Below are 21,442 nucleotides of genomic sequence, written 5' to 3'. Positions count from 1 at the left end.
CCCATGTTTCTGTGGCTATGACTCATCTTTCATTCCCTCACCCTACAGTATAAATATCTCCCACTTTCTATGCCTTTTAGCTTTGACAAAGGGTCATCTGGATTCAAAATGTCAGTTCTTCTTCCTCGCAGATGCTGCCAGACCTGCTGAGATTTTCCAGCATTTTCTCTTTTGGCCTCTTGTGTACGTTAGCACATAGTAAACTTCTTTTATCCTATCTTCTTACAATCACTATGCTTTTTATTCTTTTTGTGAGATGTTGGCATCACTGGCAAGACCAGCATTTGTTGTCTATCCCTATTTGACCTTCAACTAAATGGCAGCTTTCCTTCCCTCAAGGACTTGAGTGAACCAGATGGGTTTGGACAACAATTGATAGCTTCATGGCACCATTGCTGACTAGCTTTCAATTGATTTTATTAATTGCATTTTAAATTCCACTAACTGCCAAGGTGGCATTTGAACCCATGTCCTTATTAGCCTCAGCCCTTGGATTACTAGCCTAGTCACATTTGCCATTTTCTTTGATCTACATTCTATTCCCCATATAATTCGGCTTTAAAATTTTCAACTTGCTGCTTAAGTTGCTTAGTAGGATAGAATCCCTACAGTGCAGAAAGAGGCCATTTGGCCCATCAAGTCTGCACCGACGCTAATCCCCTGACAGGCAATTTTTCATGGCCAATCCACCTAACCCGCACATCTTTGGATTGTGGGAGGCAACTGGAACACACGGAGGAAACACAGACACAGGAAGAACATGCGAACTCACACACCTTGTGACCCAAGGCAGAATTGAACTCTGGTCCACTGTGCCGTGGATCAGTCTTTCACTGATCCACCAACTCTATAGCACTTTCATTTTCAGCCTCTAGCTAAGACACATCAAACTCCCAATTACTTCTGAATTTACCCTCTACATCTTTTTGAGGTTCTGTGCCCCTTGAAAATGAAAACGCTAATGGTGTGAATTGAGTGACACTTGGTCTCAGCCCACTTAAATTTTCAATATCATGAAAGCTTCATGTATCTCTATCCAAACAAAACTGTCTATGGGCCCAAAGATTCCTTGTTTTCTGCTCCCTCCTGCACACATGTCCCTGTTTGGTCATCGATGTCCTTCAGGTATCCCTCATCTCCTCCCACCTTCTTGCTTTGCTGGATATTATTTAGTTATGCCATTTCAAAATCCTGCTGCATATTGCCATTAATGTTACTAAACATTTAGTTAGGGCCATCAACTGTTGTGGAATGTCAAGCATATTTTCAGTTTGTATTGCTATCTGCCAGGAGTTGGACATAGTCAACATGCACTTGCCTAAAAATAAATCTATAATAGAGGTTGAGATGCTGAAACAACATCAATGCCTGGAAAGGATTTAAAATAAGTTTTCTCCAAATATGTACATCTTAGATTTGTGCGAAGAGAAAGAGAAATTGCAGAAACAAGGTTTGAAGTTGCCCAAGTTGAGTCACTGCGATATCGCCAGCGAGTGGAGAATTTGGAGAGGGATTTGAAGGAAGTGCAGGAAAGCCTAAACTCCGAAAGGGAAAAGGTGCAGGTAAATAAACCAACCTGAATTGCTTTAATTCTCTAGCAAAGATCTTGATCTGAAGGATAGTTACTTGTAAACCATGAAGATGGAATATTGCCAAGCACCTGGCATTTCAGATGTGGCTCTTATACACAGCAAATACACTTGATTGAAATGTATTTTGAACATTTAAACAAATTTCCTTTTTATTTTTGCTCCATAAGATTTAATACAATAACGAGTCTGAACAGTTGTTTACTGACAAGTTTTATGTAGTTTGGAGTAGTTTTTATTTTCAACAAAAACAACAATTTGTTCATACATTCAGTTGTTGGCTTGAATACCTTTTCAGGTAACTGCCAAAACACTGGCCCAACACGATGAGCTAATGAAGAAAACTGAGACCATGAATGTTCTAATTGAGACCAACAAGATGCTGAGAGATGAAAAAGAGAGGCTGGAGCAAGAACTCCAGCAGTCGCGAGCAAAGGTCTGTATACTTTCTAGATTAAAAAATCCAATGCCTTTTCCTGTGTAGAATTATGGGAATTGATTGGATTTCCATATTCATGGGAACTAATTAATTAAATTGGTAATTTTGAAGATTATTGAAAGTAAAAATTCTGCTGGCGACAAAATGGATGGCCAATACAATCTTGCTATGTGGCTCTTTTACCACCCTCCCCGCCCAACAATTTTCTTTGTACTGACTTAATGTTTACGTTATGCAGCAATTTACGTTATAGCAGTTTACGTTATAACAGTTTTATCAACCAGTCAGAATATTAAGTGCTTTCACCTTTTAATGAACCAAACATGCTTCAGCGCGCACAATAGATGCAGTCGAATATTTTCCCACACTGGTTCACATTTCTCTACTTTGTGTTTTTTCTTTATATATTTTTCCTAAACAAAATGTATTTAGGTATATAAATAACATTCTATTGAATCTGTAATCAGTGATTTGTCGAATTCATGACATTTCTAACCTTGAGAGTGCATTTTACCTTAATTTGAGTCTCGGCACTTACTGAGCATTTGAGCCTCGTCTGCAGGTCTCCAGCTGTTCATGCCCCACCGCTGCTGCCTGTGAGAATGGAGAATTAGGTGCTCAGCCAAATCTCCATTCACGACAACAGGACCAGAGCATCACAGCTGCAGGCGTGGTCAGAGAATCCAGTCCATTATTTCAGGTGCCAGATATGACCTAGGGAGATCCATCAAAAATGCCAAAAAGTACCGGGCCAAGCTAGAATCCCAGGCTAGCTACACGGACTCCCACTGACAATGGCAAGGTCTGCAAGACATAGCAGGGTGCAAGATGAAGGCATGTAGAATTGCTGGCACCAATGCACCTTCCTTGATGAGCTCAACGTATTCTATGCCTGTTTTGAGCAAGAGGTCAGCGAGGGCATGCCCTCCACCCTGGAAGCCTTGGCCAAACACACATCTGAGGTCACCATTGCAGACGTCAGATCAGCCTTATCGAAAGTCAACCCACGGAAAGTGACTAGCCCGGATGGGGTACCTGGACAGGCATACAGATCTTGCACAGACCAGCTGGCAGGGATACTCGCAGACATCTTTAACCTCTCTTTACACCAAGCAAAGGTCCCTATCTGCTTCAAGAAGACAACCATCATCCCAGTGCCAAAGAATACTGGACTGTGAAAAAATATAATTTGGTATTTTATAGGATTTAGCAGGAGCACCACAGTCATCTTTTCTAATCCTTTACACTTGTATATTGCTTTAATTGTTTCAAGATGTTGATTTAAAGTATTTTTTGTGGCAGAGTACCAACTAAAGTCTTTCAGTAATATTTCATTGTGCTTCAAAGAAATTAAGTTTGGAATCTGATAATGTGAATATTCAATTTGCATTTTAGCTGATATTTGTTCATAATTTTATTGTTCAATTCTTTAGATTTGTAAGTTGGAGTCTGATATCCTGCCGCTTCAGGAGTCTAATACTGAGCTTAGTGAGAAAAGTGGCATGTTGCAAGCAGAAAAGAAATTGCTTGATGAGGATCTCAAACGTTGGAAGGCCCGTGCTCAGGTATAATGGAGGCAGATTTCCTTGGATTTGTATATGTAATTGATGCTTTTATAAACACTATCTACAGTAGAAACTAGCTACCATTGATTATTAATAAAAGCAATGTCATGGTTGCTTTTGTATTTTAGCAATTGATCAGCCAGCAGAAAGAAACTGATCCTGATGAGTACAAGAAGCTATTATCGGAGAAAGATACAAATACTAAACGTATTCAACAACTGACTGAAGAAACTGGGAAGCTGAAGACCGAACTTGTTCGGTAAATATGGAATGTGTGTATGTGGGGTTGAAGCATAAACTCATGGTAATACTTGATACCCCCAAAATGAAGAATATCGATGGCTTATTGGCTGCTTCAATTACTTTAAGTGGAGATTAGGGAGAACATAAGAATAATTATTCCGAAATGCAAATGTCACATGCAGCAAATCTAAAGAAAAATCTCTGTTTAGGTCAGACCAAGTCTGTGGAAAAGCTGAATTCACTGACAATGTTTCCTTCCTTAAATACTTCAATTTTTTTGTGTCTCTCTTTGTGATGCAGCAAGTTTGCTAATTGCTCTGGCTTGATTTGCAGTTTATCACCCTATAGTACAAATGTATTAATAGTTTTATTCTATAGGCAACAGAACAACTAAATGAAAGAGATTAAAATATTTTGCACAGAAAATAATTTGAGTTCAATTTGTGATGGTGCCTTATCTTGACCTACTACGGAGATATTTTTAAACCCTCAATCAAGGAACTTTACTAATTTGTCAAGATCAAAATTATTTGTTCAGTTTTCTGAAATGTAACACTAATTTTAACACTACAATGAAGTTACTGTGAAAATCCCCTAGTCGCCACACTTCTGCATCTGTTCAGGTACACTTCAAGGGTATTTAGCATGGTCAATGCACCTAATCACGTCTTTCAGACTGCCATCTTTTACTGTAATGTTCAGGATCGGTACAGCATTTGCTAATATAACAATATGGTCTTTACTTAAAAGATGTTTTGTACTGCTGCTGAAACCATATAGTATTCCTGCTTTGTTCCCTTCTGTTCATTTGGGCAAACTTCGCTGGCTTTTCTCTTGCATATTAGCTATGTGGATTTTCACTAGCCACCTCCTTTTCTCAACGCAACATTCCAATTTCCATATTATGAAATTAAGATATTATTCACTAATTTCCACACCCTACCATTACAGACAAACCTGACACTACAATTTCAGCAGCCCCTCAACCGTTTTGGCTATCAAGGTGACAGAAATGTTCATATTTAATATGGGCACTTTCACAGTACTGGTATACATGAATATGCCTTGTATACAATAATATGAAGATCAAAATTCAGACTCAATAAAACAGACTAGCTTTTTTCAGCCACTTCCTAATAACATGAAACAGCAAAAATATATTTTTCCAAAAGGAAGTTGATAAAAATTGCGTTGCACCCCACAATGCATTATGTAACATTCATAATTTAGCATCCTCAAATCACCTTACAGCATACAACCATCAATTTTTCTAAAATCCTTCCGTGATGCAATGCTCTTCATATAATCAAACTTTCCTTCATATGATCTTATGTTTTAAGTGAACACCTAAGAAAGGATGCAACATGATGGAGATATCGACCATCGTGGCCATAGATTGAGAATTATGTTACAGCTTTCTTTATCTATATACGAACATACAAATTAGAAGCTGGAGAAAGCCAATCAGCCTCTGTGCAGTTTGTTAAGATCATAGCTCATCTGATTGTAACCTCAACATTACATTCATACCCATCCCCAATAACCATTAGAACATAGAACAGTACAGCACAGAACAGGCCCTTCGGCCCACGATGTTGTGCCGAGCTTTATCTGAAACCAAGATCAAGCTATCCCACTCCCTATCATCCTGGTGTGCTCCATGTGCCTATCCAATAACCGCTTAAATGTTCCTAAAGTGTCTGACTCCACTATCACTGCAGGCAGTCCATTCCACACCCCAACCACTCTCTGCGTAAAGAACCTACCTCTGATATCCTTCCTATATCTCCCACCATGAACCCTATAGTTATGCCCCCTTGTAATAGCTCCATCCACCCGAGGAAATAGTCTTTGAACGTTCACTCTATCTATCCCCTTCATCATTTTATAAACCTCTATTAAGTCTCCCCTCAACCTCCTCCGCTCCAGAGAGAACAGCCCTAGCTCCCTCAACCTTTCCTCATAAGACCTACCCTCCAAACCAGGCAGCATCCTGGTAAATCTCCTTTGCACTCTTTCCAGCGCTTCCACATCCTTCTTATAGTGAGGTGACCAGAACTGCACACAATATTCCAAATGTGGTCTCACCAAGGTCCTGTACAGTTGCAGCATAACCCCACGGCTCTTAAACTCCAACCCCCTGTTAATAAAAGCTAACACACTATAGGCCTTCTTCACAGCTCTATCCACTTGAGTGGCAACCTTTAGAGATCTGTGGATCTGGACCCCAAGATCTCTCTGTTCCTCCACAGTCTTCAGAACCCTACCTTTGACCCTGTAATCCACATTTAAATTAGTCCTACCAAAATGAATCACCTCACATTTATCAGGGTTAAACTCCATTTGCCATTTTTCAGCCCAGCTTTGCATCCTATCTATGTCTCTTTGCAGCCTACAACAGCCCTCCACCTCATCCACTACTCCACCAATCTTGGTGTCATTCACCCCTTGTTAAACAAGAATCTATCTAACTCTGCCTTAAAAATATTCAAAGATTGCACTTCCACTGCCTTTTGAGGAAGCGAGTTCCAGAGAAACTCAACATCAGAAATTTCTCCTCGTTTCCATCTTAATTGAGTGACCCCTTACTTTTAAACAATGACCTCTAGTTCTAAATTCTCCAGGGGGAAACGTTCTTGCCAGATCCACCCTGTCAATACCCCTCAGAATTCTTAAGGTTTCAATCGAGTTGTCTTTTACTCCTCGAAACGTAAGTGAATACAACTTAACCTGTCCAATCTGCCTACTCCTAGTATTAGTAGAGTAAACCATCTCTGAACTGCTTCTAACATGTTTACTACTTTCCTTAAGTAAGGAGACCGCTGATTTCATGAAGTTCAGCATCATCTCTTAAAATGCTGCCAAATTCAGATATTTAAATATGCAACATGGTAGCATCCATCAGAGAAATGATGGTGACATCAGGGCACCATACAAAAGATGAAATGAGCTAAATTTTAAGCATATCACAAAAGGATAACTGATATTCTGCTTCTAAAGAGGAATAAAAGGGCATTCACTTTCATTCCTAAACAATCTGGCTAAGTTATAATGCACTGGGATGCAATTACTGTTGCCATGGTTTTGCTAGTTTGGCATCTTGTCAGTCCTTTATTACAGCTCCATATCTTTCCTCTGTGTTATTGACTAAACTCGGATCAGATTGTTTTCTGATTAGATTGTCAACTGCTTTCAAATAAATGATCTTAATTGCTTTGAAATTCATTGTTTGGATATCACTATTGGTGTCCATCTTTGAAAGCTAGAGGCTAATTTAATCAGAATATTCCTCCTTTGTACAGTTATCTCATAACTATTGGTATATTCCAGAAATGATAAAACACTTTTAATGTACTTTGCTCCAATATTTGTATCAGGTCGATTGTAAACTTCACCAAGAAAATATCTCCAGTAATAAAATATTTTTTCTCTATGGAAGCTGGACCAGATGCTTGTAAATTATGAAATTACATACCACTAAATTGTATTTGGGATTCTCCATTTCCTGTTACACTTGTTTATGTATCTGCAAAGGATGCCAAGTTAAATAATTACTGCAGAAATATTTTTCCTCGCTTAGCATTTGAGAAGAATAATCTAGTGTATTCGATCTTAAATTCAAAATTTTCAACTGTTAGGGTTATGTTGTAGCTAGATCAGGACAAGAAAATTTCAATGTTATTTTGTCAAAAATTAAATGGCTCTTTAATACTGTCTTGTTTACAGACTAAATGCATCATCCTCTGTATCTCAGCGGGATGTTCAGACTTTGAAGGCTGAGCTCAGTAGAGTGACTCTTGAGCGGGATAAGATAAAACAAGAGATGTTGGCTAGGGTGTCAGATATTCAGGAAAAGAACAAAACTATCACCCAGGTCAAAAAGATTGGTCGTAGATACAAGACTCAGTATGAGGAGCTGAAGGCACAATATGATAAGGTAAGCAAAATACTGCAGATGCTGGAGTCTGAAGCGAGCAGAGGTTGCAGAAAAAACTCAAGTCTGTTTTTCTCCAAATAGATGCTGGCAGAGTTAACATTTTGAGTCCTTAGACTCTTCGTCAGAACTGAAGGGAGGGAGAATGTGTTGGAACTGTAGAAACTGACACACAAAGTAGCAACTTTAAGAACAAAAAACAGATGACCTGGTATCAAGGGGGAGTGGGGAAGACTGTTTGCATTGAGGCATTACATGTATAGGGCATTTTTTTTTTAAAAAGAGGGGGTTTAAGATGGGAGAGATTAAAATCTGAAGTTGCCAAACTCTACATTGAGTTCCAAGGGCTGCAATGGGCAACCAGGCATGAGATGCTGCACTGAACTTCACTGGAGCATTGCAGCAGAACAAGAATGGGCATGAGAGCTGCATTAAAATGGCATGCAACAGGAAGGTTGGGGACCATGCTTCTGGACTGAGTGAAAATGTTCCGCAAAGCGGTCACCCAGTCTGCGTTTAGTTGCCCAGTGCAGAGGAGACCGCATTGAGAGTAACGAATACAAACCAAATTGAAGGAAGTGCAAGTGAATTGCTGCTTAACTTGAAAAAGTATTTGGGGCCTTGACAAGTGAGATGGGAAGAGCTAAAGGGGCAGGTGTTGCAATTAAGGTAATGTGTGCCTAAAGCTCAAAGCACAGTGCTGCAGCTGCTCTTAATAGAATCGGAAAAAAATGCTGTAAATACTCAACAGAAGAGGCAGCATCTTTGGAGAGAGAAACAGTTGCATTTCAGACTGAGGACCTGAATGAACCTGATGGAAAATCATTGGCATGAGGCATTAACTCTTTCTTCACTGATGCTGTCTGACCTGTTAAATATTTCTGGCATTTTCTATTCTTGTTTCTGTCTACATATTCATTCATGTTTTTCCAGGCTGGAGATTTAAAACTTTGGATTTCCAGTATTGTCTGGCCTGTTTTGCATATTTCTGTTACATACCAATGTTTTATGTTGGCCGCGTCCTTTCTGAGCACACTGGCCTTGTGCCCAAAGTCAGGATGAATTGTGGCTCACCTATTGTATTTACTTAAATATTTTTCAAAGCTTACTTTGCGATAAGTTCATTTCCTTGACCCACAACAATCTTATTCACAAGGACTAAAGGATAAAAATCAAATGTTACTTGGTTTAATAGAAAAAAATACTTTACTACTTCATGATCGGGCTGGAGTGTGAATAGTAAACAAGGTTGAAATTAATAATTGTTTTTCTAAATATAGAAACATAGAAAAACTACAGCACAAAAACAGGCCCTTCGGCCCCACAAGTTGTGCCGAACATATCCCTATCTTTTAGGCCTACCTATAACCCTCCATCCTATTAAGTCCCATCTACTCATCCAGGAGTCTCTTAAAAGACCCTATATACTTTTTACTTGTTCAAATTACCATATTTTGGAGAAAACTTTCCTCTGTGTTCTCCAACCTGATAACCGGGCATGAACAAACAGCCTTCACCTCCAGGCTTAACTCAGTGCTATCTTTTAGATATCTGTTGAGCAGAACTTTGTTTTGACTGGTCTAGTTGGCATCCCTTTCCCTATTAACTGAATGAAGCATTTTGTGTGAATCGGGCCATCCGTGCTTATGCAACCTCAACTTGTCATACCAGTTCATGTACTCCTTTAATTCTGAGCTGTTTTCACCACTTAACCCTGCCCCAACCCTAATTGCTACTGCTTGGCCATTCTGAAGCATTTTATTTACATTAAAAGCATAAATACAGGTTGATTTTATAAGTAACACATGACCAACATTTTTATTTTCCATGTTTTTGTTGAAACCTTTTTATTTTCTCAGATGGTTGCTGAGACATCTTCTCAACATACAGCAGAGCAGCAAGCAGAGCAGTCTTCTGCTCAAGTCACTCAGGAATTGCAAGATACACTGGCTCAATCTGAATCTAGAGCTAAGGCACTGGAGTCTCAGGCTGAAGCCCTGCAGAAGGTGAGGTGTCAAGAAATGAAATGATTCAACTAGGGAACAATTGTAAATATTTTTTTTCTACTTTCCAGTCTCTCTCTCTCTCTCCCCCCACTTTTCCTGCCTCACCACCCCCCTGCTCCTTTTCCTGCCTCACCACCACCCCCCCATTAATTTTAAATTCGCGTTAGTGCCAAATAAGATACAGTCTGTTGTGATTTTGTTTTATTTGTCTGAACTCAGCATCATCCCTGTATGTGATCCTGAGTCTTCCTAGAAGTGGAACCTAAATTCTGAGAACTAGTATGATTTTCTGGTAATCAAAGACCAGATACAATCTGCTCTATGTAAAAAAAATAATAATGAAAGTGCTGGGGTATCTGAACTACATGCTCCTGCTGCTACCTTTGAGCCCAAAATGAATTTGAAAATGGCATATGAAGGATAAATGACAATGCAATGCCTACCATGATAACCTTATTGTTGCCTTGTAAATCTGAAAAGATTGAAATGTCTGAAAAGAACAACTTGGAAACAGCACACTCTAATCGCTAATTATTTTTATTGTATCAACAAACATGTCTTGATGTTTCGTGTACAGTCCGTACTCTTTTAAAAGGACATTCAAATCCCCATTCATTAGTGATGGGGGAAACTCACCATGTGAATACAAAAGACAAGACTGAAGCATTTGCTGCCATCTTGAACCAGAGCTGCGTAGTGTAACAATTCATTTCCATCTCCTTCTGAGAACAGATGACTAAAAAATGAAGTAAGGGACTATTACAGAAATTGAAAGAAAACAAAGTGCATGGAGACTTGAGATCTGGAGTCAATAATTGAGCTGTTGCAACAATGTTCAGTGACAGAGTAAAAGAAAATCCAATGTTGGGGATACATTCAAAGACTAAAATGGAGGCAAGATAATTGATTGGGCTGGAGTTAGAATGTTTGTAGTTTAGGTTGCTGTAGTTTCAGTTGAAAGGATGCAGAAAAGGCCAAAAGCAGAGTGATATCCAATGGCGCGCACACATTGCACACTTTCTGACAGGTAATGTGATGATAATGCTGCACATGGGGCTCTAAAGCAGTTCTCCACTGTACACCATAACGTGCAGTTTCACCTTGTCCAGAGCAGCAGAGTAAGAGTTTTAACAACACCAGGTTAAAGTCCAACGGGTTTATTTGGTAGCAAATGCCATTAGCTTTTGGAGCGCTGCCCCTTCATCAGATGGAGTGGATATCTGCTCTCTTGAGCAAAGCTCCCAAAGCTTTCCACCACAAAGAGTTTTTGTCTGTTCGGGACTGTTATAGACTATTGTTAAAGTTGGTTCACATGGTTTGTCAGTGGATATCTTGTGGTATTACTTTTATTTTTGTCCCACCATTTCAATGTCCGTATATTCTTAACCAATACAACCCAGAATTTGTACCAACAACCTGTAATTAAAACTTCTGCATTCAGTAATTATTCTTTTTTTTAATAAATAGTCCGTTAGTGAGAAGGAATCTGAAGTGAAAAAATTACAAGATGACATTTCCCAGTTGCACAGTGAACTTTCCCGCTTGCGCCAAGAACTTCAGGAAAAAGCAAACCTTGAGGAACAGCTTCGACAGCAGATTCTGGAGAAGGAAGAGAAGACCAAGAAAGCAATATTAGTAGCCAAACAGAAGATAACACAAATAGCTGGTCAGCCATTTGCACTTTCTCACGTTTTTACGTAATGAATGAGAACCATAAGTCATAGGAGCAGAATTAGGCCACTCGGCCCATCGAGTCTGCTCTGCCATTCAATCATGGCTGATGTTTTTCTCATCCCCATTCTGCTGCCTTTTCCCCATAACCCCTGATCCCCTCGTTAATCAAGAACTGAGTCCCCTGTGGGCACAGGGTGTACCACTCCCTTCCTGCTTTTTTCACCTGAGGTTGATGAAGCAGACTGGCCACCTTTATTCTGCCTTCCTCAGCCACGTGTGATAACAGTGGAAGTGCAAACAGGCCCTTGTGGCCAGATAAGGGCTTCAATAGATTTAAGGGTGGATGGGCTCACTGATGCCTTAACTGCCCACTATGCTATGAGGGAAAGCTCAGGTGTGGGCGGGGAGGTGGTGGACTACTTGCCTGTCTTTATTTTACATGCTCTCCCTGCCTGCAAATATGCTAGCAGGTGAACTGTAAACTCCCATAATAATGTACAGCCAGGAGTCTGCAGGGAACTACTGAAGCAACTCCAGCTTTTGTTTGGAGAGGTCAAAGAGAGGGGAATACATTGTCAATAATTGGAATTGAGGTACACACTGGATTTGAGGGACTGAATGGTCTTTATTAAATAAGTTAATTTGAAGTCCACTCACTTAATCAAGATTCAATATGTAATTAATCAAGTTCTACTATATTTTTAAAAAACTTTAAGAATTACTGCAGAAATCTTGACTCCATATGAAACATAAACTACTCCAAGCAAAAGCTGAAATGATTTTTCCCCTTGTTGTTCTATGAGGAAACTGACCAACTTATGTGTAGCATTACAGCCAAAATTGAGAACTTGGGAATTGAAATGTAAATTCAATTTGTTTTAGTTTTAAGGTCCCTTTATCATTTGATATAGTTTTCAATATAAAATAGATTCGTACTATTGATGATCAGAAGTCTGTTTTTAGTCTTTAGGTCACTTATTTTTTTTTTAAAACTTGCCTAATGACAACCTGAGTCCTTCATGGACCAAAAGAAATTAAATATTGTGCACCACAGATTTTACTGAATTTACTGTCTTTAGTAGAATTTAAAACTAAGGTAGTTGGGTTGTTATTGCCTTAGGTTTGAAGGAGCAATTGGCACAAGAGAATGAAGAGTTGAAACAGCACAATGAAGAATTTCAGCAACGTATCACTAGTTTAGATCAGCAGAGAGAAGAGCTGGAGGTGCGCATGAGTGCACTGAAATCACAGTATGATGGCCACATTGCTCGACTCAAAAGGGAGTTGAAGGAGCATCAGGATCGACAGCATGAGCAGCGTGAAGAGCCACAGGAAATAACCAAGGTGTGTGGAAAGATCTTGGAATTGGAAAATCCTGAAATTTTAAATTTTGAGTCATGCAAAATTAGAATGCAAGTTTGATGTTTGGTTATTGCATTGTGGTCTGTGAGCCTTTCTGAGACAATTGCCATTTAAGTATTTGAATATTATTGCATTGAAACCCTAAATTCCATAGACGAAGTCATACTTTGTTTATAACTGTATTTTGATTCCTGTAATTGTTTCTACGGTATCATGTAGCTGAGATTTGTTTAGCCATGAGCATTTTAGTTTCATGGTATTTGAGATTGTATTCCTGGCCTCCACTTCTCAGATTTTAATGGAAACTGAATTCCTGCATTTGATCATTTACCTGCGTTTGCTAGCAACGAAGATAGTGTAGCATTATTCTTTGTTTTTAAAATGACTGACCACTGACTCCTTTGGGAAAGGGTTTTAAAAAAAAAATAAGATAGTGGATCTGAATTTGTCATTAGAGGTATTTGCATGTGAGAAGTTGATTTTGGAAAATACATTAGGTTTGGGTACATTTTAGCCTTTCCTTTGACAAATCGGACCTCCATTTAATATCTCAAACAAAGAGTGGCATCTCTGAGAATGGGTTTGTCAATTGCGTGCTTAAACCCCACTGTACTCTGGAGCTTGATCTCTCTGGTCCATGTATCCAAGTGGGCTTTCAAGATTTAAAAAAAAAATTTTGATGAAATAATTAAAGTCAAGTGAGGTGCCATCCCCAAAAGTGTACACACTACCAGTCTGAGGCAAATTATTAGCAAAAGCAATGTTGCTGAATGTTTAACTAAATGTGACATAAAAATCTAAAGCGTTTAACATTGCAGATTATTTTCATCTGTGCTGCATTGAGTAATTTGTGACTGCTTCAGGAGACAGTTATTATGAATTGAGGTGACTGTCTCTTGCAAATTGATCTGGGATTAGTTTTAATTGTTTAGTGAACATCTAGCTTCAGAGGCCATAAAAATGTATAGTAGATAAATAAGGATTTGGCAGATACATTTGGGTAAAGTAGTATTATGGGGATTTGGAGAAATTGAAGAGGTGAGTTATTGCTTCTTAACAACAGTGCTGTTTTTGGATGCTTGGGAAAGATTTTGCTGCTGAAGGTTGCTTCAGCTGAAAACTTCTATTGCTATTTGCATTTTTTATTGGACCATTATTATTTCTCAATGTTGAAATGTTTACTAAATGAAACCTTTTCAATCGATTGATGTATGTGACTCATCTGATTCAGTAACAAAATGTAATGAAATTGTTTTAAAAATAATTAAAATACAAAGCTTGAAGTTAATTATTTCTGTTTCCCACCAGACTTCTGAGCCACAGAGGCAACTGGATCAACAGAGGCAGATTACCCTCAAACAAACTCAAACATCGGTGGACAGAGGAAGGTAAGCATTATTCACCACATCTGCATGCTTTTTAACGAGCTTTTGTGTGTTATGTATGCTATCCAGTTCTCATTTTCAGTAATGCAAATTAGCATATCAAAGAGGAAGAGTTTTAATTGCTGTTCAAAGAAAATCTTGTTGCAAAAAAAATTGCAATGGAGACTGAAGCATCAAGCAATGTCAAAACATCCCAATGTGATTGCCTATTTACTGTGTAATTCACTTATTGTTTGTAAACTTGTACTTTCTATATGAATGAATCCTGTATAATGGACTTTGATTTCTGGACATAAAGCCAAAACTAAATACATTTATTTTTAAAATCTGCATAGTTCGAGTACGTCTGATCCTCCAACAGCCAATATAAAGCCAACCCCTCTTGTGGCAACACCCAGTAAGGGAGCTGCTGGGCCAGTGCCTGGAAGTAAATCTACGCCTAGAGCTAGTATCCGACCAATGGTTACTCCAGCGACAGTCACTGGGCCGGCTATAACACCAACAGCTACAGTAATGCCAACGACACAGGTAGAAACCCAAGAAGGTAAGAAACAGATTACATTTGGGATTTTCAATTAAAGTTTCATTTTAACTTCAATTACTATTTTGTTTGAGAAGCACTATCCCAGTGTGTTTTTCCCCCTAAATAATTGTCTTTTACCTTTTTTATTCTGCAGCCATGCAGTCAGAAGGACCAGTTGAACATGTAACTGTTTTTGGTAGCACAAGTGGAACAGTACGTTCAACAAGTCCAAATATCCCAAACTTGTCGCAACCTATTTTAACAGTGCAGCAGCAACAGACACAGGCCACTGCCTTTGTACAACCCACTCAGCAGACTCTTCAGGTAGAACCAGCAAATCAGGATCCTTCTGCGAACATGGTAGATGTCATGCAGAGTTCTCAAATAGAAAGACCTTCCACTTCTACAGCGGTGTTTGGAACAGGTTTGTTTTTCAAATGAATTTGAAAGCTTGATTTCAATCTTTTTAATGACATTGAGATTAAGGGGCAGGGGATGCCCATTCATCTAATCGAGTCTGTGCTGCCATTCAGTTAGATCATAGGTGACCTGTGCGTATATTCCCATTTTTCTCCATTGCTGCATATCTCTTGAACCATAAAACATTGGAGCAGAAGTAGACCATTCAGCCCTTCAAGTCTGCTCTGCCATTCAATGAAATCATGATTCATCTGATATGATCTTCTCCATGTAAATATCTCTTGATCTCCTGAGCTAAAAATATCTTATCAATCTCCGTATTCAAAGTTTCAGTTCAGCATTTGCTGCTTTTTATCGGGGAAAAAAAAATCCATGCTTTCCAAGTTCATCCTTAATGGATTGGTTCCCTTCATGCTTCCTTGTTCTTGATTTCCACCACCAGAGAAACTAGTTTTGCTTCATTTCCCTTAACCCTCTTTAGATCTTGTTTCAATCTTAATCTATACTGTACCACTTCCAATAGTTTTGAATATGCAAGTATGATGCTCAGGCTTGCTACTTCTGATGGAGTCTGACTGAGGCTCTTTCTATATGCAGCATCCTTGAGATGGTTGTCAATGTTCCATCAGTCGTTTTGTACTTGTCTGGTTGCATATAGTGAGTTGTGTGTGTAGTCATCCAAATATCTCTCTACCGTACAATTTTAAGTTTCTCACTCTAGAAAATACTCATGTGTTTCCTTTAGACCCCAAATGAATAACTTCACAGTTCCCCTTATTGAACTTCATTTGCCGCAGTTTTGTCCTATATATATGTTGCTTTGTAACTTAACTATTCCCAATTACTACATTTCCTAATTAATGCTATCTGCAAACCTTGGTACACGATTTTCAACTTTTTCATATAGATCATGAATAAGGTGGTGGAAAGTGGGGGCCCAGGAAAGCGTCTCTTCTCACATTGTGCCAATCAGAGTACACACACACATGGGGGAGGTGTAAGATACCAGAACTGAGTGGTTACACTTATCTGATACGATTGGATTGGTTGGGGCTCTTCTCTGGGAACAAAGGCTGAAGGGGGTGGCCTAAATTATGAAGCTATTTCGAAGGATATAAGATATAGAGAGAAAATGTTTCTGCATGCGATGATTCAGAACTGGTCAGAAGGTAGTAATCAACAGTTATGTTTAAGGTTGGATGGAAGCAGTGCAGGGGGAGGATTGTATAGGCATAAACCTCAGCATAGAACAGTTGGACTGATTGACCAGTTGCAGTGCAGTTAATTCCTGTTTGCCCTTTATGCCTATTTTGTCTCTTACCACTAAACAATTGTTAACACCAATTTCTGTGAATTTCCAAACATCTCAAATGCCTTCTGGATATCCATCTTACTGGCATCTGTAGATAACACTTTTATCATGTTTGTGACATCAAAATTCACCAAGTTTAGTCAGATGTGACCGATTCGTCAGACACCTCACTCAGTCACTTTGTCATTACTAACAGATTTTAGTTACTCCCCACAAATGATGTGACGTTGATGGGTCTGTGATAATCGGGTTTCTCTCTCACCCTTATAAGATAGTGGAGAGGCATTTTAACATTTACCAGTCCAATAACACAGTTCCCCATCTCGTTTTGAGAAATTGTCAGTCATGGAAATGCCTCATCTACCTCACCTAATAACCTGGGTGCAGACGTGGAAATCTGTGAAATTTCATTACTTTGTCCATTACAAGTTTTCTGCAATAACAATGTAATAGATATTATCCCTTGGATTGATTTTTAACTTTTCCTTGTACTGATGGTATTTTACTCTTCAGACATTCATGAAGCAATTCCAAGACTTTGATCGGCAGTTTAAAAAATTCTGGCAATAGACTTGATCCGTGAGGTTCTGCAGTTTTTAAAATTGGAATCTGCAGCAGTTCATTACTGCAGTGGTACCCCCAAACAGTTGGTGGTTATTTGCACATTCACGCAAGGCACTCGAGGGCATTGGTTGGTGTGTGGGGTTGGTGTGTGTGTGTCGATGGGGAACGGCTCTACAACATGTCCAGTCGGAGGGTCTGTGAACGGCACTACAACATGTCCAGTCGGAGGGTCTGTGCAGACATGATGGGCCAAAGTGCCTCCTCTGGCATACTAATTCCAACATTCTGTGGTTCATTGCACATCTAGCCCACAGTCTACTTATTAAATTAATTATGGCCTTTGAAGACAATGATCTAGCTTGGACAACGTACCTTTCTTACTCATTTTGTGTTGCAGTGAAAGAATGCATGATACATTAGCTTCATCTTCTATACGTCAATTGAAAAGTTTCTTGTAGAGTTTCTCTATTTTTCTTCTTCCACCATGGAGAATGTGCTTTCCATCTTGGCTCCAGTGCTCAATATCATAATTGAAATTGGAGACTTGTGTGGTACGTGTTGTTCGATCAAACAATTTGGAGCATTGAGAGTGAGCCCTGAACAAGAGATTACAATTGTTTGTTTAGTTATCCTTTTTAAAATCATAAGTTAACAGTGCTCTTTCAAACAATGAAGCTCTCCTTTCACAAATTTGGTGAGTTTATATCTTGCTAGACCTGTTTATTTAAATGGTATCTGGGCTTGTTGGACCATTCTCATGCAGTGATTGTCCCAGATGTAGATTTTAGTGTGCTGATTTGAGTTTGTTTTTTAAAAAACCGTCGCAGTTGAAATAATTCTGATTTGTTTTTCAGTTTCAGCCACTATGTCCAAGCGCCAGCGGGAAGAAGATGAAGAGACGAGTGCAGATAATATAGTTCATGGTCAGGATGAATCTTTGGAACATCAGTCAAAGAAATTGAGAGTTGTCAGAGTGGTAAGTGAGTTCCTAACACATTGGACAGTGGGATAAATGGAAGATGTTCTAGTTGGCTGGGAGTTTTTTGTTTGTTCATTCGTGGGATGTAGGCATCATTGGCTAGGTAAGCATTAATTACCTTGATGTGGTGATGAGCTGCCTCCTTGAACTGTTGCAGTGGTGTTGATACACCCACAATGCTGATGGGGAGTGAGTTTCAGGATTTTGACCCAACAACAGTGAAGGAACAGTAATATATTTACAAGTCTAAATGGCGAGTGGCTTGGAGGGGATCTTCCAGGTGGCGGTGTCCCCACGTGACTTGCTACCCTTGTCCTCCTTGATGGTAGCTTACGTCGGTTCGGAAGGTGCTGTCTAAGGAGCCTTGGTGAGTTCCTGTATGCATCTTGTAGAGGGTGTACGTGGCTGCCATTGTGTGTTGGTGGAGAGAGTGAAGGTTTGTGGATTTGATTGGTTTTTTCTCCCAGCCTTCACCACTGGGTCATCAACTTTGCACTAGGTTATCAACTTTTAATCCAATACATCAATGACTTGACTTGGATGAAGCATGACAGAACAGTATATCTAGGTTTCAGATGGTGCCATGTTTGGTAGAAAACAATGGACTTAATGTGGGAATGGGTAAACTCCACACTAGATGGACGAAAAATAAATGATATTTCAAAGGTGAGACTATGAACTGAGAAGGAGATTTTGGTGTCAGGATCTTGTTACAGACAAAATGAGTTTTAATTTAAACAGCCCTGACTTTTTCCTCTCCACCTCTCTGTAAATCGAAAGGTGTTTTGATTTGATTTTTATTTTTCCCTTTTGATTCAATTTCTACTAATAAACGCCAGAACAAATTTATGATGGGATAAACTCAGATGGTTAGCTTATTTATGCACCCTTAAATGCTGGAGGAGGGTGTTAAGAGTACAACTGATGGTAAACGTCAAAATACTCCCAATACTAGAGGGGCAACTTTGAAACACCTGTTTAAACAGTGAAATGCATAACGAGAATGTCAGCTAAAAATGCACTTAACTCAATGGCCTTCCACAGTATCCCTAAATTTAGCCAGTTCTAAAATCCTTATTTCACTAACTTCAGAACTAATGCTCTCCAAACAACATCAGAGGTTTTAAAAATCAAGCTAAATCCAAAATATAGGGTTTTAAAAACTTACGGCAAAATCCAATCATAGTTACCATGTCAGGTACTTGTATCCTTTGGGGTTACTTCTGACAACCAGAACAACCAGATTTCCAAAAGGCGTTTGATAAGGTGCCCCATAAAAGGCTGCTGAAGAAGATTAGGGCACACGGAGTTGGGGGTAGTGTGTTAAAGTGGATTGGGGACTGGCTATCCGACAGGAAGCAAAGAGTCGGAATAAATGGGTGTTTTTCCGGTTGGAGGAAGGTAACTAGTGGCGTGCCGCAGGGATCGGTACTCGGGCCGCAACTATTTACCATTTATATAGATCTGGAGGAGGGGACGGAGTGTAGGGTAACGAAGTTTGCAGACGACACAAAGATAAGTGGAAAAGTGAATCGTGTGGAGGACGGAGAAGATCTGCAGAGAGATTTGGACAGGCTGAGTGAGTGGGCGAGGATATGGCAAATGGAGTATAACGTTGAGAAATGCGAGGTTATACACTTTGGAGGAAATAATAACAAATGGGATTACTATCTCAATGGAAACAAATTAAAACATGCTACCGTGCAAAGGGACCTGGGGGTCCTTGTGCATGAGACGCAAAAGCCCAGTCTGCAGGTACAACAGGTGATCAAGAAGGCAAATGGGATGTTGGCCTATATTGCGAGGGGGATAGAATATAAAAGCAGGGATGTCTTGATGCACCTGTACAGGGCATTGGTGAGGCCGCAGCTGGAATACTGTGTGCAGTATTGGTCCCCTTATATGAGGAGGGATATATTGGCATTGGAGGGAGTGCAGAGAAGGTTCACCAGGTTGATACCGGAGATGAGGGGTTTGGATTATGAGGAGAGGCTGAGGAGATTGGGTTTGTACTCGTTGGAGTTTAGAAGGATGAGGGGGGATCTTATGGAGACTTACAAGATAATGCGGGGGCTGGATAGGGTGGAGGCGGAGAGATTCTTTCCACTTAGTAAGGAAGTTAAAACTAGAGGACACAGCCTCAAAATAAAGGGGGGTCGGTTTAAGACAGAGTTGAGGAGGAACTTCTTCTCCCAGAGGGTGGTGAATCTCTGGAATTCTCTGCCCACTGAGGTGGTGGAGGCTACCTCGCTGAATATGTTTAAAGCGCGGATGGATGGATTCCTGATCGGTAAGGGAATTAAGGGTTATGGGGATCAGGCGGGTAAGTGGTACTGATCCACGTCAGATCAGCCATGATCTTATTGAATGGCGGGGCAGGCTCGAGGGGCTAGATGGCCTACTCCTCCTATTTCTTATGTTCTTATGTAACTGGTTGTTGAAGCAGGCTTTTCTACAGACAAAGCTTGTTGGGAGTTCACAGCTTTTCCTGCTATGGACTGAAGTCTCAAAACAATTTGTCACTAACTTGCATAAGTTGAAATTGTTCCTCGTACTTTTTTTCGTTTTGATCCTCCCTCATCTGAACTCACCTGAGAAGTCACACATCACCTTGATTTTGCAAGTCCACCTTTTCGAATGTAATTATAAAGATCACACCTCATTTCCTCCTTTGAACCCCCTAGCATCTTCCTCAAATCCTTGATATTCTAGTCTCCGTTGTTACCAACTTGCCTTGGGTAAACAACTGTTCGCAGGGTTGGCACATTCAGCAACATAGCTGAACTGTCTCTGCCTCTACACAGCTTCCATTTTTAAATGTTATTTTTGAAAAAACTTATGACCAATGGAACAAATTGCAAATGATTGGATTTCAGTAATTTTTCATGTTGTCATGACTATCTGACGAGGATAGCAGTGGTGTCTCCTTTTCCAGAGAAATAATGATTTACAGGGCAAAGACCACATAGAAAAGAATTGCTACGCATGTATCCAAAGTCCAGAGTCCAAGTATTCCTTCACCGAGTTCAGCACGCTGCACAGATGCTGAATAGTTCACTTTTCCAGTAGAGTTGACTTCCATGATGAGAGAGACATGCAAAAATAAATCAGTCTCATCGGCAATGGTACAAAAAGAATCTGATAGAAACAGTGTTGATGGCGGGGGAAGGGATGGAGTTTGCAGGCTTTCAAAGCTGGACAGTCTCTTTTCTGTGCTGCTGCCTGGTCGATGGAAAGATGGTAGACTGGGCTTTGCAGCTCCCAAATGCAATATTACTGGTTCCACCTGCTAGGGGTTCATGTCGCTGGACTCCTACCTCTCCACTTGAGCTTTGACAAAGGGTATGTATCCTTGTTGTCTGGGTATCTTAAATTATATGTTCTAACCATTGTCTTAAAAGGAGGTTGTGGGGTTCTTTGTCCCATCAAATGCATCTGCTCTGGGTG

General features: G+C 39.8%; 1 protein-coding gene across 2 annotated transcripts in view; it reads left to right on the top strand.

Moving 5' to 3' along the window:
• Positions 1–21,442, top strand: part of tprb (translocated promoter region b, nuclear basket protein) — a 107,674-nt gene that overhangs the window by 57,674 nt on the left and 28,558 nt on the right. For both annotated transcript variants that reach the window (XM_078218317.1, XM_078218316.1), the window contains exons 27-38: positions 1,415–1,562; positions 1,888–2,025; positions 3,462–3,593; positions 3,722–3,852; positions 7,563–7,773; positions 9,630–9,776; positions 11,244–11,442; positions 12,571–12,794; positions 14,121–14,200; positions 14,533–14,741; positions 14,875–15,144; positions 17,871–17,992. In XM_078218317.1, coding sequence (XP_078074443.1) covers positions 1,415–1,562; positions 1,888–2,025; positions 3,462–3,593; positions 3,722–3,852; positions 7,563–7,773; positions 9,630–9,776; positions 11,244–11,442; positions 12,571–12,794; positions 14,121–14,200; positions 14,533–14,741; positions 14,875–15,144; positions 17,871–17,992 — 2,011 coding nt within the window. The remainder of the gene's footprint in view (positions 1–1,414; positions 1,563–1,887; positions 2,026–3,461; positions 3,594–3,721; positions 3,853–7,562; positions 7,774–9,629; positions 9,777–11,243; positions 11,443–12,570; positions 12,795–14,120; positions 14,201–14,532; positions 14,742–14,874; positions 15,145–17,870; positions 17,993–21,442) is intronic.

This window comes from Mustelus asterias, chromosome 8, assembly GCF_964213995.1.
Source record: "Mustelus asterias chromosome 8, sMusAst1.hap1.1, whole genome shotgun sequence".
In the NCBI taxonomy this organism is placed as follows: Eukaryota; Metazoa; Chordata; class Chondrichthyes; order Carcharhiniformes; family Triakidae; genus Mustelus; species Mustelus asterias.
This window is presented reverse-complemented; position numbering and strand designations above follow the sequence as displayed.